Raw genomic sequence first — 15,263 nt, forward strand, 5'->3', positions numbered from 1 at the left:
ATTTCCCCTCAAATGTCAAATTAGGTGATGTTAATCATGGAGAATGTACCCTACTCCTCCTCCCTCAACACCCCCCCCAAAAGAAAAAAAAAAAAAAAAAAAAATCACAACATGCAAATCACTTGCTAGGACTCACTACACAAACACTACCACGGTTCATTTGACAAAAAGACTCGGGATCAGCAGGTATTGCTACCTCAGGCCAAAACCCAGGCCCTAACGCTATGAATACCTCACTCACAATCATTTCAGCCTCGACAAGTTCAGCATAAACATCACCAATATTAGACTCAAAAGGCCACACATACAGCTCCCCACTAGACAGCTCTCTCCAAACTTGATAGCCTTAATTGTTAAAAATTTTTAATTGATTCATGAAGTAAGAAACCCACCTTCATTAGTTTGAGCATTAGTTACCACAAGGTCGAAATCGGTGCCCCTGCCCAAGTGCTTTGGTTCAAAAAATTTTTCTTTCAAAATACCAACCGATATAAATGGACGGTCCATAGGAATTGAATCGAAATCTCTTGCACTCTTAAATTTATAATACACCGCCATAGAAGTACCTTTTTTTTCCCTTCTTTCTGAATGAATCAAAATAAGCACAAGAACGAAAATCGCCTCGTAAGAACGATGATAAAAGGCCTCTAATTCAACTAAACATTCAAAACGGTACAGATTCTAACAACGATACGGATAATTTTTTTCCTCCTCTCTGTTCTTCACCAAGGAAAACAACAAAGACCGCACCAATCGGGTGCTTCTACAACTCATCCGCGCCAATCCTCGAAAATCCGGCCTCGACTTCGGCGGACATTTAGATGCGAGCAAAGCAAAGGCCGAGACTCACCAACATGAGCTAAACCGAAAAACCCTAAAAACTTCTCAAGAATGCCAAATCATAGAAACTAAATCCGAAGAAAAGAAGAGTCGATCGAGCACCAACCCTGTAATCGAGGAGATGCGCACGGAGTCGTAATCTTTTTTAGAGAGATGGATATGTGCGCGGCTTCGAAGCCACTTGCCGCGCCCTGGATTTGGTGTCGGGAAAGTCGACGGCGGTTCCGCGGATGATGGCGTCGAAGAGGAGCGCCACCGGCGCAAACGGAGGAGGACGATGGAGCAAATTTGAGAGTTCCGCGGACGCCGGCGTCGAAGAGAAGCGTCACCGGAGCAAAAGGAGGAGGAGGACGATGGAGGAAGTTTGAGAGAGGTAAAAGGGAACGAGAGAGGATGCCGGCGTCGATATGTAAGATTTGAGGAGAGAGGAAATTAGATTTTTTAATTTTTTATTTAGAAGTGCTGGTTTCGCGCGCTCAAATTTGAGCTCCCCCTCTTCAGATGACGTGGCTGAATCTCAGCCTTCGGATTCAAACGAACGGCTGGATTTTATTTTATGTCACCCCTGCCATTAACCCTCTATGGCAGGGGATCCAAATCCCTCATTTCCTCCCGACTCTCTTCTGCAACACCCCTCTTCCTCGTTCGGTCCACCCCGACCCATGCCGTGATGCCCTCCCGCTCACTCGAGCTTGCCTTGACGACGGCAGCGATGACCATCGCTCCTCAACCTCGGCCTCACTCTCGTCCCTCTCACTCGAAGCTCGTCGCTTCTCATCTCGGCCTCAGTGACCCGCACGACTCAAGGAAGGAGGAGAGGAACCCGAGCTCGTTTGACAGGAATTGACTCTTGTTTTCTTCGTACGTCGACTCTAAGGCAATTGAAGCCCTTAACTCTCTTGCTTGATTGTGATTCGTCGCCTGATTGGGTACGGCGCAATGTTTCGAAAATGGGTATTTAAAAACCGCGATTTGCCTTGCATGTAGGAGAAAATTTGATTTCATGAACGATCTATTGCTTTAATTACAGTCTGTGGATCTTGGGTAAGTCGTTTCTATGGGCCGATCGTGTTAATTTTCTTTAAAATGACGTGAATTGATGTCGCTTTACTTGTGGGTGTTCGGCATTGGATGGGCGTAAGAAGTGTGGTGTATTCGTGTCTCGTCTGCTCAATTTGATGGAGATTATGGGGTCTTGAGGTCTCGAAGCGTCCTATTGAGGTGTCGTATTGCATTGCATCTAAGTATTCAAGCACGAGTTGTGTCGGGATTGAGAAAGTGAATGGTCTGGTACGTATGACCAAATAGTCTTGTCTGACGCATGTGGGATTGAAAGTCGTATGAGTGGTGTCTCGTTTGCATCTGAGATTGAGAAAAAGGTAATGAACTGAGCATCCTGTTGGCCTGTGTCCTGACGAGGATGTTGGAAATTCGCCTGTGTCCAAATGATACCTCGTGGAAGCCGAAGGGAAATCGGGACATCCACGGCCTATGTCTCATTGGAATACTTGAGGCTTGTGTCCCTCGGATTCCCTTGAATAAGGGAGTTACCCATGGCCGATGTCCCATGGACGAAAAGCTGAGGTATTTATCCCTCAGAATTAAGGCATGTGTCCCTAGTAGACGAAATTGAGGCATGTGTCCCTAAAAAACCATTGCTTGTGTCCCATGGAAAATTGGTAATGAAGTGAAAATCGAAAAGTAAACATTGAGTTGATGCATGTTCATGTATGTGTGGTTCTTAACTTAATTAAGGGTCGCCTTACATGAATTGTGGAGTCGTCAATGGGTCTTCTACCTGCATGCCTGTGATGTCGAGTCCTGCTAGATTGAGTGATGAAGTGTCCCATGGAAAATTGGTAATGAAGTGAAAATCGAAAAGTAAACATTGAGTTGATGCATGTTCATGTATGTGTGGTTCTTAACTTAATTAAGGGTCGCATTACATGAATTGTGGAGTCGTCAATGGGTCTTGTACCTGCATGCCTGTGATGTCAAGTCTTGCTAGATTGAGTGATGAATTGGTAGTTAGCTGTTGAGTTAGTTGTTTTACAGCTGAGCTATTAGCTAACTCTTGTGGTTAAATTTTTTCAGACTAACTAGGTATGTCGATTCCTCCCGCCTTTCCTACCCTGTTATGGTGCTCTAGTCAAATTTATTCATTCGTGGGAGGATTATTTTGATCCTAAATTTCCTTCGAAGCAGTTTTGCTTATTGGTCTCAATCTTCTGGGTAGATGTAGGAATGCTGGAGATGTTGATTCCGCTATGTTTTGTGTCCTTGTTTTTGAGGGATTTGTCGAGCCACCTGACAGGTTCATTGCCTTATATGCCCTCTATTGACGACAACGATAACGACAATGGAGTGGAGTAGCGGTAGAGTACGTACACGGCAAATGGCTAGTATGTACAGGCAGGTTTTTTACAGTGATGACACAACAGACACTTTTTGGTTTGAGCCGTGGTGTGGTTACAACTCGGATGGGGGTGATGGCGAGGAGGATGTTGTTGCATGGTGGTTATGTTGAAGCCAAATACCAAAATTTTCTTTGGTAAGATGAGGATATTGAAAAGGAAACTAAGTGTTTGTTGAAGCCATGGTAACAAACAGTATGTTCTTATACCAATTTGATAGGATAAATCGAAGGTGGGGTTCTCAACAAATACTCACGAACGAGGAGAAGACGAAGATAGCTTCACAATATTTCTGTATTAACCTCTGATTCACCCATATTAGAATGGTTAAAAGACACGCCTATGTATAGGCTTATTACACAACTCTTGATCTACCTCTAGAAATATGAAAAGACGCGATGTACATACATAGTATTAACTAAACATCGGAATATGAACCGACTCTTGAAAGACTCAACTAACAATGACTCTTGAAAATTACAAAATAATAAAGACAAGTCTTGGGCATCGAACGGTCATGGGTCATGTATCGATGGTATTTATGAATTTGATTTAATTTTTAACAGTATTGTTACTGATTAATGTAGACGAGACAGGGTGGCAAGGAGGTGACAAGATATATAATGTCGTCTGTGCTAAGAGGCGAGAGGAAGAGAATGACCGAAACATAATGATATCCATTACGGTACATAAGACATGTAGATAGGAAAATGGAAGGCGAAAGAGACAAAAGAGACATATAAATGCTTTACGCCATCATTGACTAAAGGAATCCAACGATGTGGACGAGATAAACTGGTGAAAACAATGCTATAAGAGACAGATATAAGAGCGGTTGGAGATGCTCTGCGCAGTCATCAGCCTTAGCAAGGTGGCAATGCCTGAGTTGCATTCTAATTCTTTAACCCTTAGACATTTTAGTCTGGTCTGTTTCATCCATCACTAACACAGAAAGATTGCTGTGAGACCTTAAGTTTCACCAACTCCATCGATGTATACAAGCCGGCAGATTGACTCTCCCGCACAAGTTCATCAACTGGCAAACCACAAAGACCTCCACTCTCGATATCCGCACATTTTTGGCCGCACCTAGTTTTAGCCTCAAGAGGGCCGCACCGCTGAACACGAACCGATTCAGTGTGAATTTTACTCCGTGATGGAGTGGAGGCCAATGAGTTAGCACCGGCCCATTCACTGGGAACAGAGAGGACAACTCGAAATGTGGCGAGCCTACTTCATGGATTCTGCTCCAACATGTGGTCGACCATGAGGTCATGAATGTTGCCATAGTGCACATGTCGCCTAACTTGTGAGTAAAGCCCAGGCCGATCACGAGTCCCCCGCACTCGAACATGTTCACTTGAATCACCACTTGGGGATTGCCTGCCAGTACCAGCGGGAACTCAGACAAGCGGCCGAGCAGGTCCACATCGAACTCTCCCTGGAGGAGCTGGTCAATCTGACCAGTCACTTTGGCGCGCACAAGTTCTACTCCTTGGTCGTTACAGTCGATAAAGAGACCTTCCTTGACGTACCAACCAGCTAGAGGGTAGAAGATTGCTAGGGCATCGGGAAGTGACCCTCAGATGAGATAGCAAGCTTTTCCTTGAGCATCGTCATTCCAGCACTGGATTTATTCGGGTAAAGTCGCGCACATGCCTCACTGGAGGTTGCACCAGATGCGATGAGCACTAGCAGTAAAATACTTTCAGAAATAGAGCAATGTTGGCGTTTAATGACAACTGATCCCGACCAATCTGATGTTGCACGAGCTAGGCTCACTGCTCGTGGTATTTCCTTTTGATGACTGTGACTGTACAAGGAGCACAAAGGGAGTGTGCCATTAGCATGCCCAATTAAGTGTCATATCCAATCGACTAAGTATGAAACCGGGCATGCCGGGATTAGAATTCAGTAGGCATAAGCTCAAGTGTTAATTGAGATGAAGCATTCAGCATTGATCGGATTCTGGTGCAAGGCATGATTATGGATGTTTACCTGTTTTCAGCCATGGCAGGAACAAGAATTGATTGGTGTAGCGGAAGTACTACGCCTCAGATACATAAAGGATAAAGGGTTTTGGAGTCTAAGAGATCCTCATCGTATTGCATTACAAGAATTGAGGCTTGATTTTGAACTATGACAATACCGATCAGCCTAACATGGAGATCAGAACAAGTGCAAAAAGTCACAGTATAGCTAGAAATCATGATTGGTTAATCGTTGTCGAAGAGGATTACATCAGTCGAACTTTACAGGATGCAATACCAGAACTCATTTCTTCTCGTCTCGTCGGAGACGTTGACCGAAAGTTGGATTACTGGTCTCTCCCCATGTTAGAATATAGACCAAATTCAAGTTGGTTGTGTTAAGAACAGTGGAGAAATAAAGAAACCGCAAGGCCAGGATCTTATTGAAAACTTGATGGACTTTTGGAGTACATAAGTTCTATTTGTCCTGCACTTTGCCTAAATGGTAGAAGGATTCCGATTCCATGAACCAGAGGCAATGCAGTAATTTCAGATTGTTTTTTCATCTAACCAACGAGTATAGAAGTCCAACGATTCCTGCGGCTTGTATTGAGGGACCGTATGCCCTGCTCCCTGCACCCGTTGACAAGACGGTTATCATTAGCATCCGACAAGGAGATGACTTGTGCAACGAGAGGCGCATGTGCAAGTGGAAATAGATCAGCTTAAGTGCATTCCAGTAAAACAAAGAACAGAATTGTTTCTGAGCCTTAAAAGCGGAAGGAAGATTATTATCTTCGGTATCAACTGTCAAAACGTCAGGATTTGTGAATTCGAACTTCAAACATCTCATTTCCAAACATCAAACCAAATTAGTTCATTAAGGATAAATTGAGCTTTTCTCTAGGATTCAGACACAGACAACATTTTTTTTTTTTGTCCTAGACACTGATGAAGTCACATCTTTTATCCATAGAGATTAAGTACATATTATCAGCATTACTCTATCGCGTTGTTCAGCATTCCAGTTTGTTTTCGACAGAGCAACCAAAGTAAGCAGAAAACAGCACACTCGCCATGACCTTGTTCCAGTCTTTTCGTGCAACGAATTGTCAATCTTAGCATATGATTGGTAAGAAAGTTTATTGGTTCCTGACCTTGACTGTTAGAAAGGTGAGGTTGTGGTCATACCCTTGCAGATACCTGAAACAAGTTGGCGCAGAATGTATGCTTAGAGCAGTATAGCGTAATGACCCGCAATGGCATTGCCCAGCAATTTGAATTTGTCGATGCACTTAAAAGCGACTGAAAATGGACAAAAAAACAGAGGATTTGGACATCACTCTGCTGATGGGAGAGCGATTTAGACATCTCTACTCTTTCACCATGAGTACTGGTCAGTAAGATCATACCTTGCAGGCGCTAAGTATTGCTGCAAAACATGAGATGAAGTAAGAACTCACCCGGCGACTTGCTCGTTGGAGATCCACGACCTCCATTCATCGACAATTTTGTATCCAAGTGACCTGGTCCATGCTTGAGTGCCGGTGTAAGGTACGACTGAATCATGATCTCCACTGAGAGCAGACACAGAACATCAATTAACAACAATTAAATGAAAAAGACGCAACCATTATATAAAGAATGTGGTAAGGAACTTGTTGGACATCACTACACAACCTATTATGCATCTAAACAGCATCAGAATGTTTAGGATGGCAAGAAGGGATGTCTCAGTGATGCAGAGCCGCACAAATATCACATATCTCACCTGAATATGAGTGCCCTGTATCCCTCAGAAAGCAAACTTTTGTGATACGGGATCATACTTCCTGTATCGATGGTATAATTTAACCTCACTCTAGTGGCGCATATCTCCCAAGGACCCGCCACGCTCGCCTATCGCATATAAAATAAGCAAATGCCCGATTAAATAACTAGAAGCTCGACATTTCTGTGGCAAACAAGAGCAAATGATTCAGCATATCACCGGTGCTGCGTGGATTGCTTCCCGAACTGCTTCGTCGTTTAACCATGCGGTTGCAAAATCATCATTCTGCAAACACAACTGAGAACATTATGGAAGGAAATATAATACTAATGCTTGACTTATGTCGAGAGGAGGATGAGGATGGCTTGGGTCTCCGCCGACGGGCATTCGGACTCGCGCTATCAGTCTTGCTAACTTAATGTTTAATCCAAACCTCCATTTTTCATCTTAAATATAACCAATCAAGCATAGCGACCGAGATTGAAGATTCTAGCTTTCTCAGAAAGCACTAAAATAGTCGCCCTGCTTACTTTTATGTTGTCCTGGAATTTTATTTGTCACCACCGTGTGAGAATGGAAAGGCGATAGAAATCCGATCATGCATACTAAAAAGTCCGAATCACTCACAATGCATGGGATGTGAAATGCATTCGCCTGTTGGAGACTCGATGTGACTTTGTTCTCTTGTTCTGATAGCCAAAGAGGTGAACCATAACCAAACATTCTTTTTCTTGTGTAGAGAGGCTTCTCGTTCACCCCCAACTGATGGAGGCCAAAAGGCAGACTCATCGCCTTGCCGTCTGGGTAACGGTAGCACGGCTCGAGAATGTCGTACCTATTTAAACCTGTCAGAGCCTGGAAAGTAGCGGGAAAAAAAAAACGTCAATTTACCCAACCGAATCCCACTTGCAAATCTATTTGTGGTTGGTATCAGTTCTATTGGTTTGAAAGCTGATAAACATGTTCCAAATTACTGAGAAAGGGACACCGTCGTACCGCGTACGCCTTGAGAATGTTCTTGCGGCATTGGTCATTTGGGGGGTCATAGAACTTCCCTTCACATGTAGCCTGACAATCCTGCAGCAGAATCAATTGTAAGCTCCTGCTAAACATACTTGTGGGACATTTATGATAGCACAAGTCCCCTAATTAGTGCTAGCTTTCCTGTTTGACTGACCTCAAAGATGTCGATCGAGATCAGCGCCATACCGAAGAAGAAAGGCACGTGGCCGTTGCCATCGTATTCGTCATCTGCAATCCCATTACCAATGAGGTAACCCTGCAGTAAGGTACATTTTTTCCATAGTTAAAAAGCTCAAACAGTCAAAGCTATCACCATGGAATTGGGTATACCCCAAGTCTTTCAGCAGAGATGAGATGAGGAGAGATACCTTGAAATTGATATGAGGCTTTTCACCTTTTTTAATTCCTGAAAGAAAAGTTCATTTGCAATTACCAACAAAACCTCGACAGATGAACCTGGAATTTTGTTTGAGTTCACCATACCTTGTACTACTTGGGAGGCAAGAGTCAGCACGTAAACTCCAGCATACGACTCTCCTGATATATAGAATGGATTCGAAAGGAATTCTGGATAGAGCTCGAACCACTGAATCCGAAAAACGAATAATTAGCAGCTGCTCTACCGCTATCCTGTTTATTCAGTTCCTGTAAATTAACCTGCTGGGTTAAGCCTAACATATTCAGATTCGTGCAGGACCTGTTACCTCGAGAAGAAAGGCATGCGTATCGGAGGCAGTTTGAAGGTCTCCCGTCACATAATTCCGTGGATCTTCGGAGTATGATAAACCCACTCCACATGGAGAATCCAAATAGATAATGTTGGAGACCTGCAAAATGAGCAAGAGCACTTCATTTTAATCCTCACAAAACAAGGAGTTATAAATTACACTACTCCGACATTCAATCCAGCAAGTGAATGGAAAGGTTCACAGAACAGAAATGATTTTTCAGACCTTAGACCAGCTGAAGGGATTGAGCTGAAGTATAGGCAAGCTTCCGTTTGACTTTCCCGCTTGAAAGTTAAATGGTCCTGCATATAGGTATGGGCATGAAAATGGGACCTCACAACATGTGACCGTGGAAACATCAGCATCTCGGTTCGGTGCTTAATTCGAATACCATGTTCATAAACAAAACCGTCCAAGCTGGAGCAACCAGGTCCTCCGTTAAGCCACAGTACCACAGGATCCTTGCTAGGATTCCTTTCAGACACAATGAAATAGTAGAACAAATTCTTCTTTCCGGGATTCCCCTCTATGGCCACATACCTGCAGATACCGAACCCAGAATTCTCTTAGTCAACTAAACGAGCCTGAGATCAAAACGACGGTTAGGAAAATGGCGGAATATGTACCCTGCATGATGATTGGAGGGCAAAGTGCCATCAAAGCCTGGTACGTGAGTAATGAGGGATTCATCAGGAGCCGCTCCGACAGCTAAAACAGTCAAAACCAAGCCTAGTATTACACCAGAAGTGAAACTGAAGACCGTCATAATTCCGAACAGATCATCAAAAGTTCTCCAACTACGATCGTGCCCTGTATTACTACGAATTATATAAAGACAAGACAGGGTGGCGAGGAGGTGATAAGGTATATAATTGACGTTTGTGCTCGGAGGCGAGTGGAAGAGAATGACGGAAAAACAAGGACGTCCATTACAGCAACTAAGACATGCAGAAAGGAAAAATTGAAGGGGAAAGAGACAAACCAGAAAGGACATTCAAATGCCTTTATGCATGCCTTTATGCAATCATTGACTAAAGAAATCCAATGTTGTGGACGAGATGAACTGGTGAGAACATTGAGAGAAGATACCAGACACAAGCAGCAAGGAGAAGAGACAAATGTAAATAGTGGTTGAAGATTCTCTGTGCAATCATTGGCATTCCTCCTAGAGGTTCAATTCAAGGTGGCCATGCCTGAGTTTGCATTCTAATCCTATGACCCTTGACATTTTAGTCTTGGTCTGTTCCATCCAGCACTACCAGAGAAAGATTGATGTGAACATCAAACCCATAAGGCTCGATCATCGTGACACTTCGCCCACATAAATCCAATCGTTAGAGGCTCTCGCTTTCTATGTACATTTGACATCAAATCTTCCTGAACGATATGTACAACAATTTCTCTAACACAACATCGTTTGGCACGATACACTAACACCCTATATCCGTAACATCTGATGCGATTTGGAAACTGGATTTGCCGAGAACCTAAGCTCTTAACGTGGGATAATCAAGCCGAATCGAGTTGAGCTATATCCAACCAGGCATATCGCGCAGTAAGGCTAGCTTGGAAGAATTCAAGCTCATCCGAGTTCGAGCATGAGACCAAACAAAGCCTAACTCAGCTCGATGACACCAGTAGATGATGACAAGGATTTCTACACTCCACCTTCCCACTCCAGAAAAGTCTTGCTTTTCGAGTTTCCGCATGGAGACAGATGATTAGTTTCATTACGGTCAATACGTGAATTTGAAAAAGAGGAGATCTAGAAGAATAAGGTGGTCGTGCTCTAATATTTATGATTATGCAGTCCAACTTATTTGTGAAGTGACATTGAGCATCCAACTTTGGAAGGCTTGACCCGGCCCGCCCACTCGGGTCCACCCCCACAAACCCGTCGCAAGAAATGAGAACCGTTAGATCATCTTCTTCTAATCTTGGCCGCACACTCCATTCTCAAGCTTTGACCGTTTCAACGGGGTCACCAAAGAAGTGATATCTATCTGCACGTGGTCCTCCAAAGTGATAGCCCCTCAGCCGTGGAGTCCTTATCAAGCCCCATGTACGAAGCCCATGAACTTCTCGCCTTCTAGTTAATGAATGTGTGGGCCTCTTGGCCCATCTTAAAGGATTTGTTGTGGAATTTTGTGATTGGATTCCAAAAGCTCATAGATTAGGATTGAAGTGGGAACCGGACTGAATCGGCCGGTTCTCGACGATTCCTGATTTCTACATTTTGAAATCAGTGAATATCGGTCTAGTTCCCCGTTTAAGGGTGAACCCACCCATCTGGACCATCCAAACCGGATCGGATTTTTTTTATTTATTTCATATTTTTTTCGAATTTTCGAATACTAATTCCAATTTTTTTCTCGCTCGGACTCAATCATGCTCGTCACTCACGCCTCTTGCTCTCACTTCTCCGGTCTCGGTCACGTAGCGTTCACGCCCTTCTCGCGACTCGACCCCTCTCGCTCATTATAGCTTCGTTCGTGGAGATGATCATCATGCTTAGCTTATCACGAGCCTATTACGTTAACATCACTCGTGTAGTAATTTAGATCATACAACGACACTTGTAGTTTTGCGGGGAAGAGGGAGAAAAATAAGAGAAGGCTCGGCACGTTCATGAACCCACCTGGGAATCAGATCGGACCGGTTGGACTGGTTCCCATGTAAGTCCAAGACTAGGTAAATCAGTTCACGACATGTTACTTTTTATTTATTAAATAGATAAATAAAATCAAAATTTTTAACATCAAAGGAAAATGCTTTTCTGCCGAGAGGATGAAAGGCAAAGTAGACCTTCGGTCTACCATCGCCCCTCTCCGATTCCATCTCCTCCACACGCACCCGCCTTCGCGATCATCGCCGAGCTCAGTTCTGAAATCAGCAAACCGTCGCCGCCCCGGATCTGTTCCAAAAAATCGCCGGTCGACCTCAGGTCCACGCCAGATCAGGTCCCCTGGCCACGCACGTGGGTACTATTCAACGACTGGGCCTGAAAGTTTTGGTAAGGTTTCAGTCATTATCAATTTCTTTTTAATTCATTTCACGTTTTTGCAAATGTTTCCTCCATCAAATCTAGATTTATTTATTTTTTTTGGAGGGGGGGTTGAACTAGATTTGCTTATTGCGGGCATTTCGTGGAATGGAGTAGACACTCCGACTGCGTTTATTTCACGAAAAATTCGAGATTTAGAAAATATTTTTTAAAGAATAATCGTTTGTCTCCCTTATAAGAGGCATAAATTTCTATCGGTAATGGAAACATTTCTCGTTATGCCAAGGCAAGCATCTCGATCCGAGTTTAAGTTTCACACGTTTGCAACAATTCACACTAACTTACATATCGAAAAATTCTTAGTAAAAGAATTTACCCAATAGACTTTTATTATGTCCACTGCCATGTACATATTTTATGATTGAATTGAAATTCAATGGAATTCGGCTACAAAATCAACCCTAGATACACATGTCAGTCGTCCAACGGTGAATGTGAGTATATTTTTGCGCTGGAAATGGACCGAATGATTATCTCACTTTATCTTCTAATCATCATTGGTATGAATCTATATATAACTCATCTAGGATTCAATTCTTTAAACCTACTTGGGAGGATCATATCTCTATGCATTAAGATTTAGAGGCTGCATTTAGTAGTCCGGATTAGAGTTCATATAGGATAACAAATTATCTTATCCAGTGCTTGGCGATGTCCTAGAGAACGCACCAATACCTGTGCTCAGAGAATTTGAGATACAATGTTCCTAAGGATGTCATATGATCCAAAAATCGAATGTATGTTCAGAAGATAATAGCACCCAGGGACAATGAGCTAAAAACTACACCTTACGTTCGCTGCGCAGATTGAAGAAAGAATCACATCTCAATTCAAGGATATGACTAAGAAACAAGCAAAACCCAACAAAGAGAAAACGAAACAACATGCCCAGAACAGCAGAGAAGGAGACTGAGGCTTGTTCTTTTCCCCACAGAATGACTGATTCCCGAGAGTCGATCCGTTAACCCCCTCTTCAGGTTTAACTGAGAATCCGATACTGAAGCACGCTGCTGCCGGCGTTACAGCAATGAGATTGCGTATCGAAAGCAGATGAATTTTCGAAGTAATTACGATTTTGAAGCGCATCGACGAAAGAGAATGTACGCAATCGCAATGCGAATGCAACATCACCTCTTTTTCGTGCCACAGCATTTCAAGATAGGAATAGTTCTGCAACCAGCAGGCAAGGCAGGCTTATGTTCCTTAGGATAAAAACAATGGAGGATCAAAATTAGTACTCGACAGCAATTTTTCTGTGACCATAATGCTTTCATCCTCCTACTGTAGAGAACTCAATTTAGCAGTAGCAAGTGTGTAAGATGGTATATAGCCTTCACTCCTTAGGATCAAAAGCTTTCCTTACATTTGATTCGAGCTCTTATGGAAAACAGAAGGAAAAAAAAAAACGAACCGTATGATACATTCCTTTCATCGGTGAGTCGGATTCCTTTGAATCAGGCTCATCTATGAACTTGCCGAACTTCCCGGCGCCGTCCTCTATCGGCTTCCCAGACATCGCACCGGGCAAAAAAGTTGAGAAGAGCGAGGCCAACTTGTTTCCCTTCTTCTCTTGCTGAGGCCAGATTAAACAGCCTTTCATAGAGGAAGAACCGAGCTCCTGCTTCCGCTGTACTTCGAGAACAAGAACCTCCCGCTCGACGAAAGCGACCTTGTTATCGAGCTGGATCCACTCACTAGTGATCTGCCGATCGACGAACTCGAACTGCCCAACAATCTCATCGGTAGCTTATCTTGACTAGCATTCCTCTTTGGGACGATAGCTCCGGCGATTCGCTGATTTTCCCCGGCTGATTCAGGATCGGACTTCCTCAAGGATCCTGATTCTCCTCGAAGAGCATTTGCGACCGCAAGACTGATCTTCAGAGCTGACAGAGAGTCTAGCGAAACGGATCTCCTCATCGGTTGCACCTCGTTGGAGTCCTCGATTCTCTTCCTTCCATCCTCCAAATCCAATTCAGCATCTGCCTCGCTCTCTCCCCTCGGTTCTGCAACTCTCTCCTCTTCCCTCCCCAAACCATCATCGATCTCCAGAATTCCCATCTCCCCTGCAGAATCGGAACTCTCCGCATTCGGCTGCTCCGGCGGCAGAGCCTCTGCGACGTTAGTGACAATCGGCGCGCGGCACATGGGGCAGTTGGTGTGAGATCGAAGCCAAGTATCAATACACGGCACATGGAAAGCGTGGCTGCACTTCGGCAACAACCTGAGAGTCTCATCTTCTTCGAACTCGCTCAAGCAAACAGAGCACTCTGTCCCGTCGATCAGTCCCTCGCCCTTCTTGTACTTACACACCGTGATCGAGCTTATGACCGACGGCTGAAGGCCGACGGTGCGGATGTACCAGATCGGGTGGTCAAGGACCGGCCCTAGATCATGATCAAGAAACTCATCATGGATGACACTCGTCTCCGGCTCCTGCAGTCCCCTGCCTCTCCGCCGGGACGACCGATTCACATAATACCTCACGTACAGCCCGTAGAACACAACTAGGACGAAAAACGCGGCGAGGACGGCGAATAGGATGACAAGATACGGCGAGAAATGGTGGGATTTCCTCACATGTTCTTCCAAGGAGGATTCATGCTGCGGCGGCGGCGGCAGCGGCAGCGGAGGAGGGAAGAGCGGGATCACGGAAGAGCGGCAGACTCTAGGACAAACGGCTAAGCAGGGTGTTATGCAGAACCCTGAGTCGTTCAGCAGAGGGTCGCAGGAGGTTTGGCAGATCGCGGAGACGGTCACGTTGATCGGGTCCGAGTACAGCAAGCGCCGGAGATGGTGCAACGCGCCCATCATCACGGAGGAAGGAGGGAAGGGCTATGGAGGGTTCATGCAGGGGGTCTGAAGAGAGAGAAAGGGCATGAACTCGAGAGAGCAAGAGAGAGAGGGTTTGGATTAGGTTGAAGCTTGAAGTGGTCCTGGTTTGATGAAGGAGGAGGAGACTGGGAAGGAGATGGGCAGCCCAACCACCACGGAAGGAATAAAGGATGCGTTTTGCTAAAGCTTTGAACGTTGAACATGAAGATGGACATGAAGTGGAGGAGAACGATAACAAAGTCTTCTTTACTCAGCCCCTCGGTGTTGACTTGGTGGTGGTGTGATTTTTTGGGGACAATGGCGGCTGACGGAAGAATAGGGGAATTAGCCCGGCTGGGATTAGTCCCTTTCCCTTTTCTAAATCGCCGAACTCGGCGGCCCGGTCGCGAAGGCGCCGTACCGTGTTTCCGTGGGATCACGAGTTCGAAACACGACGAGCTATTGAATCGGACCCCTTGTGGGAAGATCCACTCTCTTCGTCGGCGGGACGTCGGTGGCACTGCGGTCACAAGCCCATCCTTATCGAGATATCGTCTTCGGAAATCCCTCTAGAATCTAGACTTTGCGAAACCAAGGGTGAGGCCACATTTGAATTGTAAACTACATGCTAGCGACTAT

The 15,263-nt window shown here is 44.7% G+C and overlaps 2 protein-coding genes across 2 annotated transcripts; both read right to left on the reverse strand.

The window, feature by feature from the left end:
* Nucleotides 1–5,598: 5,598 nt before the first annotated feature.
* LOC125315141 (serine carboxypeptidase-like 20) lies at nucleotides 5,599–9,669 on the reverse strand. The gene is made up of 14 exons (XM_048279320.1): nucleotides 9,373–9,669; nucleotides 9,138–9,286; nucleotides 8,972–9,048; nucleotides 8,723–8,845; nucleotides 8,502–8,604; nucleotides 8,387–8,424; nucleotides 8,173–8,274; nucleotides 7,992–8,072; nucleotides 7,623–7,850; nucleotides 7,215–7,280; nucleotides 6,996–7,123; nucleotides 6,688–6,801; nucleotides 6,382–6,427; nucleotides 5,599–5,857 (listed from the first exon to the last, which is right to left on the reverse strand). Exons 1-14 carry the CDS (start codon nucleotides 9,510–9,512, stop codon nucleotides 5,774–5,776), a joined length of 1,479 nt encoding a protein of 492 aa, XP_048135277.1. The 5' UTR covers nucleotides 9,513–9,669; the 3' UTR covers nucleotides 5,599–5,773.
* A 3,425-nt stretch (nucleotides 9,670–13,094) lies between these two features.
* LOC115729404 (E3 ubiquitin-protein ligase RING1-like) lies at nucleotides 13,095–14,924 on the reverse strand. Its single transcript, XM_030659975.2, has one exon. The coding sequence runs from the start codon at nucleotides 14,622–14,624 to the stop codon at nucleotides 13,407–13,409; it is 1,218 nt and encodes a 405-aa protein (XP_030515835.1). The 5' UTR covers nucleotides 14,625–14,924; the 3' UTR covers nucleotides 13,095–13,406.
* Between the last annotated feature and the right edge of the window lie 339 nt (nucleotides 14,925–15,263).

This window comes from Rhodamnia argentea, chromosome 5 (genome assembly GCF_020921035.1).
Source record: "Rhodamnia argentea isolate NSW1041297 chromosome 5, ASM2092103v1, whole genome shotgun sequence".
NCBI lineage: Eukaryota > Viridiplantae > Streptophyta > Magnoliopsida > Myrtales > Myrtaceae > Rhodamnia > Rhodamnia argentea.

Excerpts from the sequence above, each read along its gene's own strand:
- LOC125315141 (XM_048279320.1), bottom strand. The coding sequence starts at position 9,512 with ATGACGGTCTTCAGTTTCACTTCTGGTGTAATACTAGGCTTGGTTTTG. Across the intron at positions 8,425-8,501 it reads TGCCTCCCAAGTAGTACAAG|GAATTAAAAAAGGTGAAAAG; the intron begins GTATGGTGAACT and ends CTTTTCTTTCAG. Across the intron at positions 6,802-6,995 it reads TACAGGGCACTCATATTCAG|TGGAGATCATGATTCAGTCG; the intron begins GTGAGATATGTG and ends GTCTGCTCTCAG.
- LOC115729404 (XM_030659975.2), bottom strand. The coding sequence starts at position 14,624 with ATGATGGGCGCGTTGCACCATCTCCGGCGCTTGCTGTACTCGGACCCG.